Raw genomic sequence first — 26,448 nt, forward strand, 5'->3', positions numbered from 1 at the left:
TAATATAAAATTATCTTAAATGATAGTCATCATGTGACTATTTTCCTTCACCTCAGCCCAGGGAAGCAGTTTTCTCTTCCTTTATGATGAGTCAGTGCTGTAAAAGCCATTCGGATATCTGTCACTCATAAATGTATCCATTGTACAATCACTGCCGGAAAACGTGGGAGTTTAAGTTGAAATATGTCTTTCCAATGTAAAGAGTAAAGTTCAAGACCTTCATAAATGTGCTCATTATTCATATTATTCTCCAATACCATTAGTGTATATATTCGTTCATGTGAAAAAATAAAGTTAGGCCTAGAAGTACTATAGGAAGAATATTCTCCTAATTCTAATTTTAAACTCTTCCTGATCTTATGGTTTCAGTTCACTGTTCTAATCAGATCGAGTGAGTGTGACCTTATGAATAAAGAGCCTCCGCTAAAGCAGACATCCTCAATAGGATTGATAAGAGCAACATAAGGTGTTTAGGTGTGATTGCATCAATGTCAAAATGAAAAAGCATGTGAATTTCTGTTGTAGTAAAAAATAATATACAGATGTTGTGGTTAGTGCAGAGCCTTTATAGTTGAAAATACAGAAAAAGTCATATTGTAATAACTGCTTATAGTCACAGTCAAGAACTTTATTTTATTTTCTAGACCAATGTCAATGTACAAAAAGTAAACATCAAGTGTCTTTATCAAGACAGAACATCCCCACACCATTTGAGCAAATCATTTTCATGACTTTTACAGTCATTTATAATTATAGCATTGTATTTTTAATTTGTTTTTAATTTCCTATACTTTTTTCTGAAACTGAAAATCACAATTTTAAAATTCCCTTATATTTCCTTTTTTAAAACATGTTTTCCCAAATCAGACACTCACAATGACTTCTGTTTTGTTTTCAGCTTATATCTCTTACATTCAGCTTTAACATTTGCACATATGTTAGGCTACCAGTAAATAATGAGCTAGTTTCTGGTTCTTTGAAAGGAATAATTTAACTAGTTGTTTCTAACCACCCCAAGCAGAACCTGTCTTATCACAAACGAGGCTAATATCACTTGACCCGGTTAACTTGCTTCCAGCGTTTAAAGAGGCGGGGAGAGGGAGAGGGTCACGGAGAGGGGATTCCCCGTGACGGCAAAGCAACAGAGCTAAAAGAAACGAGTTTCCCTCCGCGCGCGCACCGTTTCCATAACGTCTCGCGACGCGGAACATGTTCCCCACAACTACAGACCACGTGGTGAACTACTTGATTTCTTGACGTTGGGAAATGGTCAAAGTATAAACGAGTTTTATTTTGACAAACAAATTTCACAACCAAACACAAGTAAATTGCTCGTTCCAAAATAGAAGAATATTTATCCAGGCATTTATACGTTTTACTCTCAGATATAGACCCTGGTGTATATGCTAAGCAAGAACAGCCTTGCAACAGCTTTTCGTGAGCCGTGGAAGAAAAATTACTTGTGGTCTTTTACCGACTATTCCGGCTACGCGATATTTTGTCGCGAGACAATTATATAAATACGAACTATTCCTTTAAAACGATTGCCTTTAAACCACATTCGATCTACAAAAACATTTAATACAACAACCGAAACCTGTTTAGTATCCTCAGGACGTCCGAAGTCACACTATCCTGATTTTCCAGAGAGCCAAGCGAGTTAAACAACATGGTTAGAATGAAGAGACCTGCGAAAAAAATACCCGAAGCTATCGGTTCTCTACTTTCTCCCATTACAGTATGGGGATATCATAAGGTTGTTCCCTGGTAAGAGGTAACGGGGACACGCTTCCGCTAAAAATACCTGTCTACGACTATATTTGGATTGGCTGGAACACAATCAAATGTCTAAAATAAACGGATCCGCCCCGGCGCAATGAATGAAGGATCTGCTATCTCACACCGCTGCTAAATTTAGTAACATCGCTTGCGTCAATCACGCGCCTCAGTGCGTCAAGTCCTCACCCCGCCTCCGGGAGCTGATCATTGGCCATGGCCAGAATTAGTATGTGGCCAAGAAATTACACGTCTTGTTATTGGCTGTTGATGGTTTTTTTTTTTTAAGTATGGTGTACTCTAGCTATTTTTAATCATTTGTTTAGTGAGCACGGCGGAAGCACCCTGTGGTTTTAATTCACCTGAACTCACAGCCTTATTATTTATATTTAATTATTTTGTTATATTTTTGTTTGCATTGAGGTAAATTAAATTTTTGGCAAGTGGCTAACATTAAAAATGGCTTTTCTGTGGGCTAGTCTGCTTGTCCAATGGAAACTTCCCTATAAATATTTGTTAGGTAAAAGTTCACACGCGCACGTTCATACAACGTGTGTATCAATCTTGCACACTTTAATAAACATGTATTGTCACTAACAATATGATTACAGTGTTTATAGTGCAAAAAAAATCTAAGAGGCGTGCACTTATGTGCGTTTTGCTATGATCAATCAGCTCGTTTAATAAATCGATACCAGCTAACAAAATAAGGACATTTAAAATAGTTTCATCAGCTCTGAAATCATTCTGACACAAATGACATTTTATTGGCTAATTTCCACTAGTAAGAAGTCGACAACATGCCCTACCGCGCGATTTTAAAGAACATCTGACAAAGAGTCAGAAGATTATCCCTTCTCCTCTCTCTCTCTCTCTCCTGGCATGGACTGTACGGCTTAATGTGTGTATACTGTACAAGCGAGACAGGGGGAGCGCTACAGTGCAGCCTGCCGACGTCACCTCTCCCATGGCGTCACATTGACGTAACGCATTCCAGGCTCTCTATGTACAGCCAGACGCTTAAATGTGCTATTAGACTTTCTCTCGCTCAGCGCGCGCCACATAAACAAAGGCACATTGCAACTTAAGCTCAGCGCATCCTCTCCGTTACTAACGCCGACTTTGTTATAGTGGAGCTGACAGAACCACGGAGTACTTTTTTCTTCTTAGCTAAGAGGGAAATCAGTCAAATAATATTTTTAATGAGAAATCCATCAACTTTTGCGACTTTAAAACCAACTTCCATCCAACCAATATTTTCCGTTTTTACAAATTTCTGTTGGATATGCACAAGGAATTATTAGGGCTTAACAAACATATGTAAAGACGGAACCTCAACAGAAATCAAGTAAGTGGGAATTTTAATTAAATACGCTTTATAGAAAAAAGGCTAGCCCACGCACTGAAGTGTAAATTTATTGACAACATGGCTTATTTTTGTCATTTGTATCGCGGTCTCCATTCATATATTTCTGCATGACTTTATGTTATAGATAACTTTCTTGTCCGGACCTGTTGAATGTTCGATCCCCACCGCGTAAATATAAACTGTGTTGTGAGCGATGTCATAGATGGATGAAGTGAATCCGAATTTAATTTGCGAAAAGTAGCCTATAATATTCTCTTAGGTTGTCATGGAAATGGGATGCCTCTTCTTCCTCACCCCGGTGAAACCGCTGTGTGAGCTCGCGCGGGGCCGGTAGAGAGTCTCGTGAGATGCGCCCGAGTACGGAGTGAGTGTCGCGCGCTCCGCGTTTCAGTGTGACTTAATAGTGTACGAGTGTTTGTTTATTTGTTTGTAGTATCTGGGTTAAGAATAATTTCAGTTGTTTGATCTAGACTCATTAATGTTGCTTTGCTAATGTTGCACGTCTCAATGAGATGACTACACGAGCTTCATTCATTCTGTCTTAAAGCTATACGGAAGGACCGAACGCGAATAGCCTATAGTGAAATAGTTATTTGAACAGTAAACAAATAGCCTATAAACAGTCATAATGTCACAAAAAACTAAAGTTTTATATTTACCATTATCGCACTCTTGTTCTCACCAGAGTGAGTACTTTTAAGGTGCTAAATATCAACATATTTGTAAAGCCATGTTTCCCTGCTGTCAGAAGACTTTTCTGAACAAATTACATGACTGAGTTTATACAAGGTGACTGAGCATATTGGGAGTATCTTTGTGGTGTTTACAATCTTATGTTTGGTAATTATGAATTGACACCGATACACCCAAGAAACACGCTCTTGTTGTGCTTTAAAAAATGATTTATTTCGCTGTTGTTTGTGCTGTGAATTTCAGATCAGCTATACACGCGCTGCAATGACACTAAGGCACACCTTCATAAACGTTTATGACAAAGTAAAGCTTGGTAATATAGTGGGCAATCTATTTCATTGTAGCCTACATGCCAGAATAGTGAGAGTAGCCTAGTGACAGAACAGCCCCCAAGTGGTATATGATACGACAATAGCCTTGCATTAATCAGAGCAGTGATCCAAGTGAGTTGTATACTAAAGTTTTATTCCAAAGCACGCGAGATCACGTCACGAAGTAGCTACAGAGGCTGGTAAAGGCTCTGTCTCTTTCCCTCCGGTCTCTGTACCCATCGGGTGTCAAATCCCGTCTCCAAGCTAATTTACTGTACATGTCTCATCCCCCCCCCCCATCCCTTTATCTCCACTCTCTCCCTTTCTTTGTGTGTTTGCTGGAAAGCCTCAATCCCGCGCACTTATTGAACGCAGAACGGAGCGCCTCTACAAAGCGCGTGCTTCAGTGCTCTCTCGCGGTTCTCTAGGTTACCGGGGCACAAGCGGACCTGCACGCTCTGTCAAAATCACACATAACCTCAGAAGGACAAATGGTTGAACTCAAAAACAAACATAATAAAGTCAACAGAAAGCTGCCAGCTTCAAAGTAGTTGGCTATAGGCTATGTTTGAAATAAAATAGCTTATTTATGAGGCCACTCAAAATTCTATGTTTTGTTGGCCTCTGTTTCATTGTCCTGACTACAATTGTCAATTAAATCATAAATGAGTGCCTACATGTTTAATATTCCCAAACCATGAAGGTTTCTAGGGTTTGTTTCTGGCAGTTTGAGGGACCGAGAAAGACCGTGCTCAATTCGAGGGCTGGCTTTGTGTGAGCGCGCCTCTGTCAGGGAGGGGGCGCTAGTCGCTTTTAAAAACTCTTCGGTGGCGCGCTTGGGTTTTATTTGACCGAAGACGAGGATAGTCAGACTTCGTTGAGTGCACAGGTGAATATTGTCTAACTGTCACTGAGATCGCTATTATTCTGAGCTAATGGAACACAAAAACTGCATGGAAAGATCTTTTATTAGACGCACAGAATTGTTCTATCTTCATGCTCGAATGCAGCAGGAGAAGGAAAAAAATTAAATATTCCTTTTTATATTGCATATATAGACATGTGTGAGATTTAGTTTTTAAACAATGTGCTGTTGTGCTGAAACAATGTTTATTACCTTACGTCTTCGATGCATTTTTTGTAACTTTTCGTTTTTTTTTCTTCATCGAGTGTGCTAGGCTACAAAACAGTTTTTTGTACAATTTTATTCGTATTAGTTTTTTTTCTTTTTTGATTAACGTTGGTTTGTTCCCAAAGGCTGCGATTGAAACGTTGCCAAAATTGTATTTGTATTATTTATGTAGGCTTAAACGAGTAGCCTACAACTTTGTCAAAGTAGCCTAATATTTTAGTATGTGTGAATAGAATTAAAGAGTATTTTACAGTTAACATAGGCTACACTGAACATTTCATGAGACTATTTAGTGTGATTTTTTGATTTAAGAAAAATATACAAATGACCAGTAAATTTGTATAACCCATAATGCATGTAGTTCATTCAGTACTTTTTGCATCCAATTGTTTAAGTGGTTAGATTATTGTAAAAACAAAAAAACAAAAAAAACATAGTTGCTAAAACTTAGGATGTATTTGTATCTTATTGGCTTCCACACTTGTATTTTAAGTAGCCTATAAATAATTTTAAAACAAGTTTAACCCAAGTAATCTGACTTATAGGTTACGAAACGTCTGAGCGTGTCTCTATTTTGCAGTTCACTTTTTGTGTGTGACTTTTTGTCGTAGTGAACTAAAGCATTCTGTGTTCCCGATTGCAGACAGCGGTTCGGAAGAGCGCCCGCAGCCCAGGTCTGAGTCCCGGCTCCCGGATTCCTCACCCGCCGCGTGCGCTGAAGCAGCCTCGAACCCCAGACGCGTGCAGCCTCCAGTCGAGACACCGAGTACGATTCAGCGAGCAAAAGGCCAAGCAGGTACCACAATCTCTGTAAACAATCTCTCTCCAGTCTGGAGAGCTTTTCCAAACATAGGCTACTTGATGTGTATTGCACATTTAAACTTTTTATATTAAGCTAATACATTTGATGTTTTAAGAATATCACATTTACTTAATGTAAACCGACTGTTAGTAGGATAGTGACGTTTTTGTTACTAATTTTGAATACCCTATATGCCGATGAGCGTGCTGTTATACTTTGGTTTGTCTTACTTTGGAAACATGGAAATTTCAGGAAATCTCAGAGATATACTTTTGTATATCTACCTGTTAAAATTGTACTAAAACAAAGTTTTCTGGTATGTCTGTAAAGCAATATGCTAATCAGTTCATATAGAATTTTGATATGGTGTAGTTTAAACATTTTTCTTCTTGAGAGCTTGTTTGTGTTTGTAGTTGTCCCGGACATAAATGCTAGTAACCGGACCAAGAACTGATTTTTAATGGGCCTGTCGCCTACAACATTCCTCAGCAAATAGCATTTTATTTTATTTTTAAATATATTAATCGCGCAGATGGTGGTTGGACATATGGCAGACAAGGCATCACTTGTGTTCCAATTAATGAAACGACCGCAATCTGTATTGTAGCTTTCATTTAATATTTGTACCCAGTAGTATCACAACACACTGTCTTCATGATCATAACAACCTCGTGTGCTGCTGTAGAATAGGCTACACTGTCTATGTTGTCTTAGTGCACAGAAAGTGAAAGTTTGCGCAAATCTATGTGTGCTGCCTGATGTGTTCCACTGATGCGTGTTTGCTTCAAGTGCAAATTCAAACTGGTTAGCGTGTCATGTGCATTTATTTATTTATTTTGTCGTTGATTTTTTGTTTGTTAGATCTATGGCACTCTGACAATGAACAAGCGATCACAGTTATTGGAACAGCTGCATTTTGTCCATCTAAAATGCACACCTCGAGGTTAGAAACTGTTTCATCCCTCTAAAGCGCTTTCTATAAGCCTGCGTGTGTATTTGTGTGAGGCTTTCTGTCTAGTGCACACACACACATACACACACACACACACTCACTCACTCACTCACTAGAGCTGTAAAGCATCGTTTCAGTATGACTTTATGTGGTCTAGACCTTTTAAATATTTTGACTTTTTTACGTTATGTTGGCTGCGTTTTCATTTTTATGATCCGTGTCATGGTGAATGTGGAAGTGAGGTAGAGGATCGACGTGCTCTGGGGTTTGCACGTGCACAAATAAAACCATAAACGGATACACACAAGAGATAGAATCAGACAGAAAGTAAAGTCCTGTTTTTTGTGTAAGGATTTGTATAGATTTACATAATTTGAGCTGATCTTAAGTGTTTTAAAAAAAGACACACTACCTTTGATTGACTAACTGCCATATTTGAGCTTAACACGATCTTCAGATAGCCTACCAAAAATACTCAAAAGCAAGTTTATCAACATAGCTGTGCTTATATCGCAGGCTGATGTTTTTTTTTTTGTTTTTTTTTTTTACTTAGGGGAATTCGTAAAAACTATATTTTTATTTTTATTGCAAGTGTAAAACAAGAATGAGATGACAAAGCTTACTGGTCCCGCAAAACAAATGTCTTGGGAAGGAAATGTTCATATCTCGACCGCAAGTTTGAAATTTATTTTATTCTGTGTGATGTAGGCTAAGTGGTGTAGCCTACACAAGTTTGACTCGTTTTTGCAAAGCTCCATCCAGATCCAGCGCGAGAAAGATTGACCTCAAACCATTCATTCAGTAGCTATCCACCATGATGATGAAGGGGTCGCACCCGCCCGCGCTTCAACACCTCTGACGAACTCAGGTGTTAAGTTGCGAATTGGGAATATTGTAAGTTGGTATATGACCTGGATAAAACATATGTACTGGCAACATTTATCACGTTATTATAGATTTGCACAAAAATCTATTTTGTTTAAGACGTCTTTAATGTTAGTTGATGGTTAGCTGTGCGCTAGGGGCGCTAAAAGACTATTTGGGTTGCGCGCGAGAATGGCGAGATCAATCACATTTGAAAACCCTAGCCAAAATGTAACAGAAATTCTTTTAACTTTACACGCTTGAAAGTCATTTAATAATTTGTAGCTACACAGTTTTTTTCCCCTCGTTTATTTTAGTTGCAGACGATTAGCCTACTTTCTATTGATATCCAAATTTAATACAACGAACAGCAGGTTACGAATTTAAAATTGAAGCATAGGCTACATGGAGAAAAAATAATAAAGCAACATGAGTTATTATTATTATTACTAGAATTAATAGGCCCATGTAGGAGGATAACAATGAAGTTCACTGTTTATTTGAATAGCATAAAAGTAAACAAAACTTAGGGAATCAATTCTCAAAGGAACGTAAAAAAAAAAGAAAAAGAAAAGATTTGAGGTAAGCTCTGTCTGTTGATGTGCAGTGCATTATCATTTGAATCCAGGGGTGTGACAGAAATGTCTACTGACATTAAACTCTCTGTTATCCATGATGCTGTATGCCATGCGTTTGTTGGCCAAACCTACGTAGGAAATGGAACGCGCGCACACCGGTCCGAGTCATCACAGGTAAAGAGGCGTTCATAATTGATAAGCCTCATGATTTTACTAAACACACATGACGTGTTCGAGGCACAAGGATTACGGAGTCACTACACGTCAGCGTCGGGTCTGTTTACACTTCCCCACCTAGGGAAAATAAGCAAACAAAGGACACGCACACACATCTCCTCACGGACTCAGGTAACTCAGCACAGACGCACTTAAACAGCTGTGTCAAGGCGCACAGTTGTAGGTTATATAACTTTGAGAGCGCGCGCTGGAAATATGGTTTTCCTGGAGCGCAAAGCTGGCTCAGGATACAGCCTACTAATTAACAGAAACAAGGGAGTTCCTCGTGGGTTTTAAAAAGATCATTATATTTCAACAGGTGCTTGGTGCACATTTATAGATAAAATGTGCATAATAGAGTTAAATCTATTTTATCTAAAAGTTTATCTAAAAGCGTTTGATTAAAATTTGTAGGGGTTATGTTTTGAAAGCAAGTGACTAAACTCATCTTTTTCTGACTGACCACAACGTGTATATTGTTCTGTGCAGTTTTTCATGTTTACATCTATGCATTTATTATTGTCACAAGTGGACGAAATATAAGGACTGTTGATGGGTAATGAAATAATTATTTGTGAGTCAATATGTGTGCTCCTTGGGTTGGACAGTGTTTGCTCAAAAGAGTTTCATGAAATTCAAATCCAGAAAAAAAAACTGCTGAGATTAAGGAAATATTTTGATAATTAGGATCATTATTAATGAAATAGTTCACCCAGAAAGGATCATTCTGTAATCATTTACTCACCCTTATGTTTTTATAAACCCGCATTAATTTCTTCAGTGGAGATGTCATGTCAGCCTCAGTAAATTTCATTGTATGTAAAAAATAAACAAAAAATAGTATGGACTGGTAATAACTTTGGGCTCCATTGAGAAAAGAAAACCATACAACATAAGGTTAAGTAAATAATTATTTTTAATTCAGAAGAGGTTTTATACTGCTCTTTGTAACAAGTGAGAATCCAGGCCATGAATGAGGTGTGCAGTTATTTATTTATTTTTGCATGTGTGCCCACTTGCTCACGGCCTAACCCATGTTTCCAGGAATGGTTTATCTACTAACTTGGTACTAACAGAATAGTACTCAAATGCCATGTTTGACATCACATCTTCTACACACCTGAAGACAAAATTAATCCAAAAGGCAATATGATAGACATTAAGTCTGTTTCTCGTTTCTCTCTCCCCGCCTCTATAGACATGCCCTGCGTTCAGGCCCAGTACGGCCCTGCACCTCATGGGTCCAGCTACTCCGCCCAGTCCTTTGGTTACCATGGTGACTACAGCGCTGACCTCATGGCGACAGACTACGCGAAGTGTGAGCTCGGTGGGGGGGAGATCTCGGACGCTGCCGCCACTACGTCCCTGCCCAGCTTTAATGTGTTTGTGGAGGGCGGTTTCGAGCCGAAACCCTCCTGTCTGTATCAACTCCCTCTTCAACGCCCTATCATCAAGAAGGAGGTGGAGCCTTACCCACCCATGGCAGCATCCGACGAAGCAATAGCTGGAAGCTCCATGTACTTTAAGCAGTCGCCCCCTTCAACGCCCCCCACGCCGCTTCACCCCGGGCCACCCAGCAGCTCTTTCTTGTGGGATGAACACAGTCTTCCCCCTGTGCCCCAGCCCTGCTTGATTGAAGGCCCATTGAAGAGCCCTCGCTTCCCTCATTTCTACGAGCAGACGGCCCCACCATCCACCAGCGGCTACGACACGTCCATCGGCATTCCGCTGCGCCCTGAACGCTCTCCGTCATCCTCCTCTTCGTCTTCACATGTGCCATCAAGCCTGGACACACACTCACACTCACATGTGCACTCTCATACACACTCGCACATGTACCCGCTGAACATGGGTAAGCCGGGAGGCCTGGCGTTCCGCTCTCTAGGCATGGGCCCGTGCCCGCAACTTCTGGGAGAGAGTTTGCCATCGCCGCCCAATCGCAGCAGCTCCGGAGAGGGTACTTGTGCGGTGTGCGGAGACAACGCAGCCTGTCAGCATTATGGTGTGCGCACCTGTGAGGGCTGCAAAGGCTTTTTTAAGGTAAGAAATGCAGCATCTCTGCAGGACAGAGGTCTTTCATTTTCTCATAATAACTCTCAACCAGATTAGATTCAGACGCACCCAAGTTCCATCATTGTCACTACTATTTACATGAGCATGCCATTGCAAATGCATAATAATCCTTATTGACACACACTTTCACTGAAAGAATCACACGACAAGTTATGTTTAATGCAAATAGGAGGATTCCACTTCAAAATGACTGACTCTAGTGTACACGGGCCTTTAAAGGTATAGTTCACTCAAAAATGTACTCACCCTCTGTTGAAAACCTGTAATACTTCCTTTTCCTTGGAACACAAAAGAAGATATTTTGAAAAAAATTATAATTTGTTCATACTATGATATTGAGTAGAGTCTGATGTTGTTTTAGACCAGTGATTCTAAGATATTTTCTGTATTTCTGCTGTAATTATGACAAAACAGCTTGCTTTCAAACTTGTTTTATTAACTGAAACTGAGATTATTAATCAATTAAATTAATTAATAAAAATCTATTTTTTATTGCACAAGTTTCAAGAATGGTAGTTATTGAGGGGTAAAAAAAGAAGAAAAAAAATATTTTTTTAGCATTTTAATTTAAATTAGAGTTAATATATTAATAATAATAATTTATCAATTTAAAAACTTTTTAGTTTTCCTTTGACCCCTTTGGAAGTTTGCTGAGGTTGGGCCCTTGGTTGAGAACCACTGCTTTAGACCCCACTGACTATATGGACAAAAACAATTCTTCAAAATATCTCTTTTTGGGTGAACTATACCTTTAAAACACATAAATAAACTCAACTAGTGAAAGAAATAACCAAGCTTAGGTCAATTGAAACTGACAGGAAATACTTGCCAGTTAGGAAATCTCTCATTTGGATTTCCCATAATGCATTACATTTTTTCTTAGTGTTGCATATGGTTGTAGTATTGTAGAAGCTGAAGTGGGTGTTTGCAGTTTATGTTGATTGATACGTGTTCCTCAGTGTGTGCTTGATTTGAATAGCATTTCTCTTTGTGTATTTGAGTGTGTCTGTCATTAAATGGAGTGTAAGAGGGCTGTACTTGCTCTTTATTGTACAGTGTGTGTCCGTTTTTTTGTGTCTCTTATGTGTCAGTGTGGCCAGGGTAGTGTTTGTTAATAGTGTATTCATTAGTGGTCATTAGTTTTGTTCTTGGTTTGAAAGGAGCTCTTGGCTGAAGAGCCTCACGCGGCTCTACACCGATCGCACCTCATTCTCTGAGTGTGAGGCTCAGGGTTAACCAACCATTGTAACGCACTCCGCAGTCGTTTGAACCAAGGTTAAAGCCCACCATGTGAATAGCGATTCTTCGGTGAGCTGTGTGTGTTTTTGTTGTTTCGTTTTGAAGAGGGGGTTGGGGGTTACAGTCTATATGACATACAAGAAGCATTTGAGGCTGTACAGAAAATAATTTCTGTACAAAATCCGAAAGATTGTTTAGTTTCAGTTTCAGAGGCACAACTGTGACAGGTTTGCTCAGCCTTTTCATGAAAGCATTGGCTTGTGTGTACTGAGTGTGAATGTGTGTGTGCATGTCTTTGAGTGCTCTCACAAATCGTCTGAGCGGCGGTTGCCACGGTGTCTGTGAGGGTCGTTTCCCTCGGTGACCAGTTCGAGGTGTGACAGCGGCGCGCACTTAAAATACAGCAGCTTGGAGCTGTAGCCAAACACACACACACACACACACATACACACACACACACACACACACACACACACACACACACACACACACACACACACACACACACACACACACACACACACACACACACACACACACACACACACACACACACAGATAGTCTGTTGCATAGAAAGTTTCGAGAGGGATTCAGTTGAACAGTTACGATATTTGGCATTTATTTCACATATTATTTCGGATAAGTATTATTTTTAATTTGCTTAGGTTAATATTACAGACACCGTGAGAAGACTTAAAATATATAGACACTGTGCTGAAAGACTGACAGTGAAAGTGAAGGAGCGAGAGTGGCAGAGCTGAAATAATTGAAAATGGCCCGTGGTCTGGTGCAGAAATAAATTATGCCTCTTTTCAATTAGTTTCACAATTAGTTTTTATTTAGTAATTAATAAAAGCAGGGGTTGGTAAGCCTGAGGCTTTGTAGCTATTACTGCAACACTGGCACACACACACACACACACACACACACACACACACACACACACACACACACACACACACACACACAAATGACATCCACAAACAATGACATATGCACATTGGCAAGTCTTAGACGATCAGCATACTTATGCATTTTTTATGCATTCACACACTCGTCACCCCTAATTCGCAAAACACACTCACCATTTAATTATCTCAGGCAACTCATTAACTCACAATATAAATATTAGCAGGTGAATTTTAATGCAAGCCGGTGTTTTGTGTGGCAGTGTATAGCTTTTGTCAAACTGCTAACTCTCTTTTAAAAAAAATTCTCCTAAATGTGTTTTTATACAATAGGGTTTATTGTGATATTTATGCACATTGATTTCTAGTACATTAGTTTTTAAAATAAAATTTTAATGGAGTTTGGATGCATTTATCCACAAAAGTTATTCCGATTTTCCCCCTGGCTTTAGTTTAGTTCATTAACAGCCACTAAATCATTTCACTTATGGTTCTACTTTACATCTGAAACAAACTGTTTCACAATGAAAAACAGCAAATAATTGGCCAAATCTTTTCTCTATCTTGCTCACTCGCTCACATCCCTTATTTTCACACCATTTATTTGGTTTGTAATTTGCTCTGTGACTCATAACATGCTCCGAGTGAGAATATTTATTCTGAATATTTACCTAATGGAGGGTCAGCACAGGCTCGCTCATTCACAAAACCTCCACATTCAACCCACTTCACTGGAATAAAAGTTTAACAGCTCTTAACTGCTAGGAACTGAATTAGAAGTAATCTCCAGCTCTTTCCTTTAAGCTTTGCATTTGTTAAAACAGTTTCAACAAAGACAGATGTGCATTTGTGCCAGTATTATGGCATATATAAAGTGCTGAAATATAAACACACTAAAATGTGACCCTGGATCACAAAACCAGTCTTAAGTAGCACGGGTATATTTGTGGGAATAGCCAACAATATATTGTATGGGTCAAAATTATCAATTTTTCTTTTATGCCAAAAATCATTAGGATATTAAGTAAAGATCATGTTCCATGAAGATATTTCCATGAGGAAAACTTTAAATGCGATTTTCTCAATGTTTCGATTTTTTTGCACCCTCAGATTCCAGATTTTCAAATAGTTGTATCTCGGCCAAATATTGTCCTATCCCAACAAACCATACATCAATGGAAGGCTTATTTATTCAGCTTTCATGTGATGTATAAATCTCAAAATCTTCAAAAAAATAACCCATATGACTGTTTTTTTGATCCAGGGTCACAAATGTACTTGATTCACAGACAGTCATTTTATAATACAGTCTAAGTGAGCAATACACGCAGACACACATACTTAACCAATTAATGATGACCCAGTTCCACCTTTCCTATTGAACAGCCATACACACACGTCTAATTACACACCCAGAGGAGAGGGCTAGAGAAGATAGTCTGATCATCTCTGATTAGGGGAGGAGAGGACGAAGAGAGGGGGATATAGGTTCCCTAAGGGGTTTTAATGCACGACAGAGCCATTAGCACATGTTACATGTCATGAATCCACAACTTCTTGTCTTTTCCAACCCTACGGACCCTGCTGTGCACTGGACCACAGCTCTGTGTGTGTGTGTGTTTGTATATTTGTGTGCTTGCATGCGAGAATGATGGGAGTTAGACAATAATAGTGGGTTTTTAGTTTTTCACTTGTCATAGACTCTTAATCCTCTATTGGGATTTATGGTTCCATGAAGAACCTTTAACACCTTTTTAGGTTCTTTATAGTGGAAAAGGTTTTTTTGATTATTAAAATGTTCTTTATGTTAAGAAAAAATGGTTCTTCAATGGCATTGCCGTGAAAAGCCTCTTTCGGAATCTTTATGTTTAAAGGACTGTATGTGTGTTTTTCAGGTCTTTTTGCCATTAGTTTGTTGGGAGAAATTGAAATATGTGTTCGTAGAAGTTACAATAACCTCAGATATCCTTTTCCCATTGAAAAAAAAGTCTGAAACCTATTGTAACCGTGACAATTTTGCACTGTGACATCGTTTAGAGCATAAATAAACACAAATACACATGCACGTACACACACAGAAGACGTTTCAGTCCTTTAATGCCCGTCATATGTACAGCCGTTTATCTCATTTTATGAACATCATGAGATGTCTATTCATCTAGCAAGCTCCTGCAGCAATAAAACCTCGGTTTTGAGGACTGTGACAGAACAGAATCTGTCACAGTCTGAACCGGGTATGAAGTATAGAAAGGAGTTGCACTCACATAACTCGTGCATGTGGTTCAGAGCAGAGGGAAACGACGAGATGGGTGCTTTTTTTAACGACTAAGCCCAGGGTGTGTTCGAGATGATGTGCTCCACAGGTTGTATTTTAATCAAGTCATACTGAATCAGTGTGAATTTAGCTGTAACTGAGTATAGACTGCCCTAGCTAACAAGAGCATTTGCGTGCCCACTGGGAGATTAGTCCACTCTACTATGCTGCTGTGGTTTTGTGTTCAATTTAGGTGAAATACAAGAAACCGTGCAAATCACATGGATAGCGTGTGTGTGGGTGGGTGTTTTAGCTTCACCTGACGGTAAAATCCAAGCTTCCTGGGAAAAGCAGGTGGTTTAGTTGATTTCATTTACACCTGTTGGAAACAGCTGCGTATTTTATGATGTTTCTTTATAGTTTTTATTGAAAGTGTTTTAATACAAAACAAAAATAAAAGTGAGATTAAACTGAAAAATACATGACAAAAAACTTAAGTGGTCCACTAGCCATTAGCCGCTAGTCACTTGATATACAAAGATATTAGTATTAAACTGTAAGCTTTTTTTTAAAAGATAGAAGATTATGAAATTCATAGATGACCATCATGAAGGCTGTTTCCCACTTCAGTTTAACTACTTGCTAGCAGCCTTGCTAATTGAATAACTGCACAATGAAACCAGAATTGTTAATGTAAGCTTTACTACTATTAAATTGACTGCAGTCGTAGCTTGTTAAGGCATTGTTTTTGTTTGTTTCGGATATTACATTAATTACCGTAGAACTTACTGGTCTCACGCAAGTGCTAATCTTTTGGCTCAGCAGTAGCACGTGCATTTGATGTCTGAACCCGAAGCTTGTTTTAAGTCTTTTTCCTCTTTTCTACTGTTTTTAGCGGCGGGAGTGCTTGCAGATCATTTTTATTTTGTTTTAATAAGGTCAGTAATAATCGTGCATATCCAGCCGAGGAGAAAACAACTCCAGGGGGGGTTATTGCAGAGGCACGATCCGCCAAAACCCCGAGGTGCCGTGAGCTGACCCGCGAGTTTCACAAACAATTTTATCACGCGGAGCGGGATGTCTCGCGGGAGCGGCCTCAGCACGCTTTGCACTGATCTTCATTGTCAGTGGCTTGCGCTAATAAAATTGTCCCTCCTGCAGGCAAGGCATGTTGGGAAATTAATTTTTATCTAATTATCCTGATGGAGCCAGAGCTTTTTCACATTGTAATTAAAATCTGACCTGCAAGCTTCTTTTAAAATTCTTTGCCAAAAACGGGATCAAATTAAATAAATGAAATGTTTAGACTTGTTATCTTATTGTTTTCTTCTCCTTGCTTTTTCTCTTTTTATTGTCGGTGGCTGCAGAGGACGGTGCAGAAGAATGCAAAGTACGTGTGTTTGGCTAGTAAAAACTGCCCTGTGGACAAAAGGAGAAGAAATCGCTGCCAGTACTGCCGTTTCCAGAAGTGCCTCAGTGTAGGCATGGTGAAAGAAGGTATCACACACACACACACACACACACACACACACACACACACACACACACACACACACACACACACACACACACACACACACACACAATATGTGTCTGGCCAAGCCACTCAAGACAATTAGCACACAATAGGCCCTGATGTATATGACCTCGGCTGGACCTCTGGTTAGAGACTGATGCAGAGGAGATACACACTCTTTATATTAATGACTTAAAACCCGCAGATGCACACACTACGCTCAAGAAGCAGGGTGGATTAATACAAACTCAGGGCATAGCTGGTTTGGTTGCTTAGTATGAATGCATGAATTAAACTATAATGGAGGTGTTTACCGGCAGTGCTTCGCCTCTGCAATCACAGCATATCAGCAGCTTCAGAACCGGTAATAACACAACACACAGGACAGTCACAAGCACACGTGTTCACGGGGAAATTTAATTCTTGTAGAATTTAAGCATGAATACCATGTGATTTAAAAAGATCACTCCTTAAATCATCTTAACCACCTCGGCCGGTGATTAGGACAGACATGCTTTGTTCTTATTATATATCACGTTTGCTCACCCAGTCACCTCCAAGACATGCAATTCTGCCCCCTATTGGTCAGTCAAACATTGTTGAGAGAAATAAAATAGGATTGAGAGATTTGTTAAAAACTGCTAAAAAAGACGTGTTATGAAGTCTAGGTGTCAAATACATTGTCGCTGGTTGTGGAATTGCATTATATGATTTGAATGATAATTATTTAGATGTTTAAACTGTGTTCATTGTCTAAACTGTGTGTTTGTTTGTTTGTTTGTTTGTGTGTTTGACACAGTTGTGCGCACAGACAACCTTAAGGGGAGGAGGGGTCGCTTGCCGTCTAAACCAAAGAGTCCCCTGCAGCCAGAGCCCTCGCCCCCATCACCTCCCATCAGCCTGCTGAACGCACTAGTGCGGGCCTATTCCCAATCTACACCACGAGAACTAGACTACAGTCAGGTACCTGAGTTTGGGAAATACTTGCATCAATTAAGGCTAATTTTCACGAATCATTGTTTAACCATTGGATGCATGAATTATTAAATTACAGAACAAAAAATCATACTTTTCCAAACAACAATATAACCATTCCTGACTGGTATTTAATTAGATTTTATTACATTTTATTTTCCTAATATATATTACCCAATCAATTAAAAAGATTTTAACTTTTGTGTACTGCAATAAATGACAGTAAATATACTAGGCACGCTTTTGTCATCTATTTTGAATTTATAAAAATGTATAAAAACAAAACCACACTGAAGAGGATAGTCATTTAGAACTATGAGAAAGATGGTCACTGATGATGGATAAGACCCAGCATCTTCCCCTAAATGGTTAAAAATGCAAAGATTAGTTCATTATATAGTGGTTGTAATGAATCAGAGGGTTCACCATCCATTGGAATCACATGAAAATGAGTAATTGTGATTTGTGTGGAATTTTTATTTCTCTCTCTCTCTTCCTGTAGTTCAGTGCGGTGGAGCCAGTGGGTCTATCTGACTCTCAGCAGATCCAGATGTTCTACAGAGTGTTAACCGGCTCCATGGAGGTGACGCGCTGTTGGGCCGAACGGCTGCCTGGATTCTCTGAGCTTCACCACAATGACCAGAACCTGCTCATTGACTCTGCCTTCCTTGAGCTTTTTGTGCTTCGCCTCGCCAACAGGTACATGCAGACACACACTGATCTCACATCGCACAGACTTCCAGTGTATGACTCTGACTTCAAAAGTACACAATCTTCAACATACACTAAGACATTCATAAGAATAGAGCTGGGAAATATAGCAAAAAAAAAAAAAAAACAAGTCTCAGTATTTTTCTGACTCTGATTATATTTATGCATTTAACTAATATTGCTTAAAAAGGTTATTTATTTCAGGCAGAGATTCAATTACTTTATCCAAGTAGATTAAAAATGTATAATGCAAGAAGTAAACTGCAATGAAAATCTATTTTCTTTACTATTGTTCACTAAACAAATATGAGGACGAATTATATTTAATGTCATTGTTATGAAACAAACAGTTTGAACTGATTCACAGGAATGAACTCAACTTTAATCGCCTTTTTGCTACTAAAGTTGAATCCGAGATGCCAAATAGTGCATCAGAATCATCAAAATATTCACAATGTTGCTTAATATTATATTTTAACACCAATATATCATTAATATTTGCTATATTGCCCAGCCCACTTTCAAATACTCTGTATAATATATTATAGAGGATAAAGCCTGTAATAATATCCTAATTAGTCATTTTCAGTTCTGTTCAGAATGGGTACAGCTGTGGGAGGAAACGTTAGTTAGCAATTACACTCTGACTTTACACTCATAATATCTCATAGCAACTGTCAGACTATGACAGACTTTTCTATGACTTACTATTAATGATGTCGTAGAAGTCTCTTAGGATTTTCTTTCTGGTTTAGAAATTAGATCGAGGTGTAAAGTTTCATAATGACTGTGAAAGAATTCATTCACAGGCACTGTCAGGATTTATATTGTGTAATATGCTGCAGTCGCTACTAGTTACATTGTGACTTTCGATGCAACAATGAGTGTGTGTGTGTGAGCGCGAGTGTGTGTTCTTGCTCTCTATTCAGCACTGTAAGGTTACTATGGACACTGTGTGGAAGATCCTGTGGAATTCTCTTATTTAAGTTTATTGGTTAACAGCCTGGCTTAAAGGGTTAGTTCACCCAAAAATGAAAATTCTGTCATTAATTACTCACCCTCATGTCTCATGTCGTTCAAAACACGCAAGACTTTCGTTCATCTTCGGAACATAAATGAAGATATTTTTGATGAAATCTGAGAGCTTTTTGTCCCTCCATAGACAGCTACGTAACTATCACTTTGATGCTTCAAAAAGTTCATGAAGAGATTGTAAAACGAATCCATATGAATTGAGTGGTTTAGTCCAAAATTTTCTGAAGAGACACGATCGCTTGATGAACAGATTGAATTTAGGCTTTTATTCACATATAAACATTCATCAACTCACACATCAGTTGTGGTAAACGGAAGTTTAAGCATGTTTGTTTGACGTGCAATGCATCATTCTTCATTCTCGTGTGTTTCGCAGCAAGTTTGAGTTTCCGCAAGAACCAATGAGGTTAATTTTCGTGTGTTACGCAGCACGTTTCTGCAAAGAGGCTTATTCTCGCGCATCAAGCAAGTACGGTTAAACTTTTGTTTAGCGGAAGTTGTGTAGCTGTCTATGGAGGGACTGAAAGAAAAGAAAAAAGATCAAAAAGATCTTCATTTGTGTTCCGAAGACACACGTCATGAGGGTGAGTAATTAATGACAGAATTTAAATTTTTGGGTGAACTATCCCTTTAACCACCTGCCCCTCCCAAGACATTAAGTGTGTCAGAAACAGCTCTGTTTGATGCTTACTTATATTACATTCCCCAAACTCTTGCATATTATTAAGTTTGAACGAGACCTTTTGAATCCAGACTAGAAGTAACCTGTTGTTTCTTGACTTTAAGTAGAAGTGTGCGTGTTTGGATGCGTCTCAGTGACTCAGTGACATTCTGATGTTGCTTTAACAGGAAGTGGACTTTTTGTCTCAGCTCAGCTGCTCCCTGTTGAACTAGCTCTGGTGCTCTTTCTGTGTTTCTCTCTCCCTCTCTGATGGTGTAGAAGCAGGTGCGGGGAGGGAGGGCAGTGGGTGGTGGCGTCACAGCCTCAGTAGGGAGCTGCAGACTTAGGTTCTGACTCATTTAAGTGGGGGGATTCATCCGGGCTTACGTCATGGACACTCGAAAAACTCACAAGATACGCGCTCACAATGTGTGGCGACTTCACAATATGGGCGAACTTGCACATTTTCCGCTCACAAACGTTCAGAGTTCTCACATGTTTTGAAAATAGACTCTACACCACTAATACACACACCAGAGAATGGAATCTGATGTGGCTCACAAATGCACACATGCAATATCACACCACGCGGCCGCATTGAGGCTAATGAATGAATGGATGGCAAAGAGATCGACTTGCTCTGACGCAAATTTCAAAGGAATGTGTGCGTTTCCATCCTCAAGGGTGCTGTTGTTAATTTTGTTTTGTAATAATGAGGAGCTTTCACTCGGTCTGTGTTTGCTCACTTCCTGTTTTCCCTCTTTCTCTATGCCACTGTAGATAATAGACCGATTGCAAACTGCATGTTTTAACCCTTCATAAAGGGCCCTGTTAGTGAAGGATACATCCAAGAAAGTAATTTCGCTGTTTATGATCATGTGATGCTGGGTGGTGCATTCTCATGATTCATTTTAAAACAAGGATAGTTTTTTAAACTTGGGATTTATCTTACCTGCGATTTTAAAAGGTTTTTGAAAGAAGTCTGTTATGCTCACCAAGGCTGCATTTATTTGATAAAAAATATATTGAAAACAGGAATATTGTGAAATATTTTTTACAAATTAAAATGATTGTTTTCCATTTTAATGTATTTTAAAATCTAATGTCATCCTGTGATGGCAAAGCTGAATTTTCAGCATCATTACTCCAGTCTTCAGTGTCACATGATCCTTCAGAAATCACTCTAATACAATGATTTGGTGCTCAACAAACATTTCTCATTATTATCAATGTTAAAAACAGATGTCCTGTTTAATATTTTTGTGAAAACCAAAAATACTGTCACTTTGAATAAATTTTTTTTTGTTTGAATTTTGAAAGTTTTAATATAAGACAAAAAGAGGCAATATTTAAGATTGTATTTGCTGTGTCAATCTTAAAAGTATAGTTAACCCAAAAATTTAATTTATTTCATAATTTACTTAATTTAATAAAAAAAAAAAAACAGTTTCTTTAAGAGCTTTAACCATAAATGTTGCTGCTGTTATCAAGGTAACTTTCCGTGATGTACATCTTCATGTAGGGTATTCCAGACGCCCACATACAAGAGCGTAGAGCCCTTCATAGTACTCACGTCAAGTGCTGTACCGGAATGAATAGGCCTGGCAAAGTGATGCTCACTTTCCAACATAACATCACCAGCAGCTTGTTTGAGGGTTCTGTACATATGCATTCAAGTGTAGTGGCATAAAACCATTAGACTGCATTAATGAAGCACACATTTGGATTATTTACCCCACCGGGTTTCAAAAGCAACTCGGAAGATGACTCTCAAATATTCCTCCTCGCCGTATTTCCCTTCATCCTCTTCCCATTACTCCTCCTCTCCTCTCGTCGTCTATACAAGTGTGTGTTTTCGTGCAGACTAATGAAGAACAGTTCACGCAGCAGAAGCCAGCACTCTACTGGAAAAAAAGAGAGGACGTTTTTTCCCCCCTAAATTGCAGGGTTGAGAGCGAAGGGCTGAAGACAGACCAAAAGAGAGAGAGGATAAGTGGATGGAGAAGGAGAAGAAAAAGAAGAAGAGAGCGATGGATGAGTGGAGAGCGTGTGTTTGAGTGTTTCGCTGCAAGTACACACAAACGTTCTTCCTGAGAATACAGTGAGACCATGAAGATAAAAAAGGATAAAGCTGAGAAAGAGAGAGAGGGAGAGAGAGAAATAAAGAGTATAATCCCAGGAATGTTTTAAAAGCTTTAATTGGGAAAGCTTGGCATAATTAGGTCCATTCCTATCTTTGATGTGCTCTTCCCTGTACTGGCTTTCATTTGTCGCTATGGTAATTGTTTCCGTGCAGTATGTCTTAAACACAGATTCAGCGGCCAATCGGAGTGCAGATCATCATCACATGAATCAGAGAGAGGTGATAATAAGCGTGTGTGTGTCGCAGGAGAGACTGTGTGTGCTTTCTGATAGTGTGTGAAGCTACGTACAGAATTAGAGGTTTGCTAAATTGAAACAGGTACCTGTTCTGAAGGGAATGAGAACGGCGATTAATTAAAAGATGAAAGGCGGCAACTGAACTCGTGGCTTCAAACAGCACCTTGAAGCAGTATAAATAACAACAGTTCTTCATCTAAACCCCTCTCACTCTCTCTTTTGCTCAGGTCATTGCTGACGGACGAGAAGTTCGTGTTTTGCACGGGCCTGGTCCTGCACCGGCTACAGTGTTTGCGTGGCTTCGGAGAATGGCTCGACTCCATCCGAGACTTTAGCGCTCACCTGCAGGGTCTCAACCTCGACATGCCTGCGTTCTCCTGCCTGTGTGCCCTAGTGCTGCTCACAGGTAACACACAACCTCAGAAACACACTCTATGCCATTTCACGCACACATTCACTTCCTGTCGTTTCCTTTTTCCTGTTGTCGTTCTTGTTTTTGTCTGGCTGCAAGCAGTCGTCACAGTGATCACAGGTGTGGGACAGGTGCTGTCAGAGATTAGGTTTACCTGGACAGCAGAAATAATCCCCCATTAATCACACACAGCAGAGACACAGAGATGGTGTGAGGTTTGTGTACTTCTCCTCTATGAGCACAGGTGGAGTTAGTTGATTATTGGTTGACAAAGTAGGACAGAGTGTGTGTTTGGGTCAGCAGGTGCTCGAGTCTTACCATGCATTATTAACACAGAGGCTAAACAGCAGGTCGACCTATATACAGACCAACACACCTTTCACCACACACACAGAAACATGGGCACATTCTGGCAAGCAGTATTTTAAGGTGACATAGTCACATTGTACATACTCAAATAAGTACTAAGTAATATTAACTACATGTACTTACTATAGAGTTACGGTTAAGTTTTGGGTTTGGTTTAGGGTTAGTTACTTGTAATTGGGTTTGGTTTAGGGTTCATTACTTGTAATTATGCAGAATTTATTGTTATTACTATATGTAGTAACTTGTAACTACGTCACCTTAAAATAGTGTTACCAACAACTTTTATGCTTACTTGAAGTGGATAAATTTTTTTAATTTACTTATTAAGAAAACAAATAATGATGGAAACACATTTATGAAATAAAATCATTGATGTGTTTCAAAAAAGTCATGTGACTTGTCTTTTTTGTGAATGTGAAGAAAATATTACATGGGATAGAAACATTGCTTAATCCGCATTTTTTTTGTTGCCGTTTTGGATTAATTTCAGCTAGTCATGAGTGACTGAATACTTCTCTTAGAGAAGAAAATATTAAACAGGATAGAAACACTGTTTTTTATATTGCATTATTCAGATGTTCACATATTCATGTCATGTGAATGAATAATTCACTCAGAGAAGAAAATATAATGCTGATATATCAGATTTCTCACATAAAGTAAATTCACAGCTTGAATGGAAACATGCTAATGTAGGAAAACATTTAAACAATGTGGAATCTAAAAAAAAAAATCATTATCGCATTCTATTACTTCTGTAAAGCAACATTGAAACTGCATATTTAATGAGGAAAAAACTGACGTTAATGTAAAAGCGGAATCGTTACAGAGGAAATGCAAGATAATACAATTTGATTAAAGTAAAAAATAAAAGATAAAAGATTTTTAAAATCTGTAATAACATGCAACAATGAATAATTTACAATAAAAACAAAAAAGTAAATAGAAACCATTTTGATCTCATGTTGACATTGAAGGCCGCAAGAAAATTGAAGTGTGAAAAATGAAAATTATTTAGATTTATATGTATATATGTTAATCAATTTTCTCAGTCACCCACCCAGTGCACAATCTACAAAGGAACGTGTGTGTGTGTGTGTGTGTGTGTGTGTGTGTGTGTGTGTGTGTGTGTGTGTGTGTGTGTGTGTGTGTGTGTGTGTGTGTGTGTGTGTGTGTGTGTGTGTGTGTGTGTGTTAGCCCCTATGGAGCAGCACTTAACTCTGTAGAGGAATTGAGTGCTACTCAGCAGAGCTGTAGTCCCTACCTCTCTCTCTCCTCTCTCTCTCTCTCTCTCTCTCTCTCTCTCTCTCTCTCTCTCCACTCCTCTCTCTCTCTCTCTCTCTCTCTCCACTCCTCCACTCAGTCTATCGACCCTCTAAAAGTGTCTGTGGTGAAAGAGTGCTATCGATCATCCCCCAGGAAAGAGGGAGAGACAGTGAAAGCAAGGGAAAAAAACAGCGTCAGTGAGAGAGCACATAAGCTGAATGCAGTGACAATGGAGCAGCTCTAGACATAGATTTAGAACACACATACACACACGCATAGATGTATCCAAAGCAAGCCAGCACCTCTTTGCACTTCCTCTGTTCTAAAGCCATACTGTGGGCACTTACACACAGAGTTGTTTGAAGTGTGATAGAGTCACACTAGACTGCTGAATAGGGAGGAGAATCAATAGAAAAAATGTGTTATTAATAATACTTAATATTAATTTAATTGAATGTAATATGTAATTATATATATATATATATAGAGAGAGAGTATGTAATTTGTTCATGATTTGAACTGCACTAGGCACTCAAAATGTTTAGTGATTCATCAGCATCAGTGATCTAAATGTCAAGAAAATCATTTGGATTCAGTACTTTTTCAAAAATGGGACCGGATCTAAATAAAAAATGGTTCTAAATTCCTAAACCAACGACAGATATTGCTACTGTAATACAAAGTGAAAGAATGAGTCATGTGTCTTTATGGGATGTTTTTTTTCTCCCAGTAGTGCAGATGTAGTGACATTTTAAGCTTATACTTAGTACTCAAGTACTCAACCTCTTTCTCACTCTTTCCTCTCATTTTAGAACAATGTCCTGGTCTGAAGGAGCCCAAAAAAGTAGAAGAACTGCAATCCAAAGTAATCTGCTGCCTGCGAGATCATCTGAGCTCGGTTTGCGCAGGAGGTGTGGCTTCAACTGGCAAGGCCACACCCCCAGTGGGAGCTGTTCTGGGCTTGAGGGCGGAGCTTCGATCTCAGCGTACGCAAGGCTTACAGAGGATCTTCTACCTGAAGCTTGAGGACCTGGTCTCACCCCCGCCACTCATCGATAGGTTTCTGGACACCTTGCCCTATTGATATCCACGCCCACTTTTGCAGACCACTGACACGCCCACAAGCTCACTCAGACACGCCCACAGCAGCTATAAACTCACCCTGGGAAGGGACTGAGCCAGTAGCTAACAGTGATACTGAACTCGATTTCCCATGAGTCCCCAAATCCTCACAGGAAGCAAACGTGTCTGAAGAGAAAACAATCATATAAGCGCTTTTAATCCCTGCTCTGCGCCTGATAGTGTAGATACGAGGCAGGGTTTAAGCTTATCTGACGTAACACGCACTGGGAATGAGAGCGAATGCCTATAGCTCAGTGTGCCACGTCAGGAGAAGTATTACGATGTGAGAATGTGTGTAAGTGTGTGCGTGCGTGCGAGGACGCACACTTTACGGCTCCTTTGCAGGCGGTCCAAAAGTTCCACCACAATCCACCTCAATGACAGCAGTTGTGTTCATCACAAACATACACTCACAGACACACAAGAGCACGCAAACTGTCCTTTCACACATACGCACGGATCCAAATCGCCAGCTTTAGATGCCAGATTATGACATATCAACTGTCGTTGGCAGAAACTAAGTGGATATGTGTGTGAAAACATGTAGGAGTGTCTCTGAGGGAGGCTTTCGCCACAAAGACAGAACGACAGAGTGCATTAATGTCCAGAATCACAGTTGATCGCACCCCAAAAACCTGCAAACAAGTGCAATTTACTAAGTGCTATTGTAAACGATGAGAAAGAGAGGAGAGAACGAGAGAGTGTGTGTGTGTTTGTTCCAGTCCTATTTCAAACTCTAAATTATTTTAATACTAAGACTCGCCTTGTAAGGTAACAGTTTCAATTGAGATGATTTAGCCCAGTCTGCGCACTAACTTTTTAATGACGAAGTTC

General features: G+C 39.3%; 1 protein-coding gene across 4 annotated transcripts in view; it reads left to right on the top strand.

Moving 5' to 3' along the window:
• The first annotated feature begins 2,693 nt into the window (after nt 1-2,693).
• Nucleotides 2,694-26,448, top strand: part of nr4a3 (nuclear receptor subfamily 4, group A, member 3) — a 24,477-nt gene continuing 722 nt past the window's right edge. The window contains exons 1-9 of one of the 4 annotated variants that reach the window (XM_077213675.1): nt 2,694-3,124; nt 5,925-6,077; nt 6,945-7,026; nt 9,892-10,733; nt 16,536-16,665; nt 17,484-17,647; nt 18,162-18,358; nt 22,673-22,851; nt 25,305-26,448. The exon at nt 25,305-26,448 is cut by the window's right edge and continues 722 nt beyond it. In XM_077213675.1, coding sequence (XP_077069790.1) covers nt 6,963-7,026; nt 9,892-10,733; nt 16,536-16,665; nt 17,484-17,647; nt 18,162-18,358; nt 22,673-22,851; nt 25,305-25,576 — 1,848 coding nt within the window. In that variant the 5' untranslated portion in view covers nt 2,694-3,124; nt 5,925-6,077; nt 6,945-6,962 and the 3' untranslated portion in view covers nt 25,577-26,448. Of the gene's footprint in view, nt 3,125-5,014; nt 5,039-5,924; nt 6,078-6,944; nt 7,027-8,003; nt 8,826-9,891; nt 10,734-16,535; nt 16,666-17,483; nt 17,648-18,161; nt 18,359-22,672; nt 22,852-25,304 lie in introns of those variants that run through there. The other 3 variants (XM_077213703.1, XM_077213686.1, XM_077213697.1) reach the window with 3 other exon arrangements.

The sequence above is a fragment of the Siphateles boraxobius genome, unplaced genomic scaffold, assembly GCF_051911475.1.
Source record: "Siphateles boraxobius isolate OS27281-9 unplaced genomic scaffold, OSU_SipBor_1 12, whole genome shotgun sequence".
Lineage (NCBI taxonomy): Eukaryota > Metazoa > Chordata > Actinopteri > Cypriniformes > Leuciscidae > Siphateles > Siphateles boraxobius.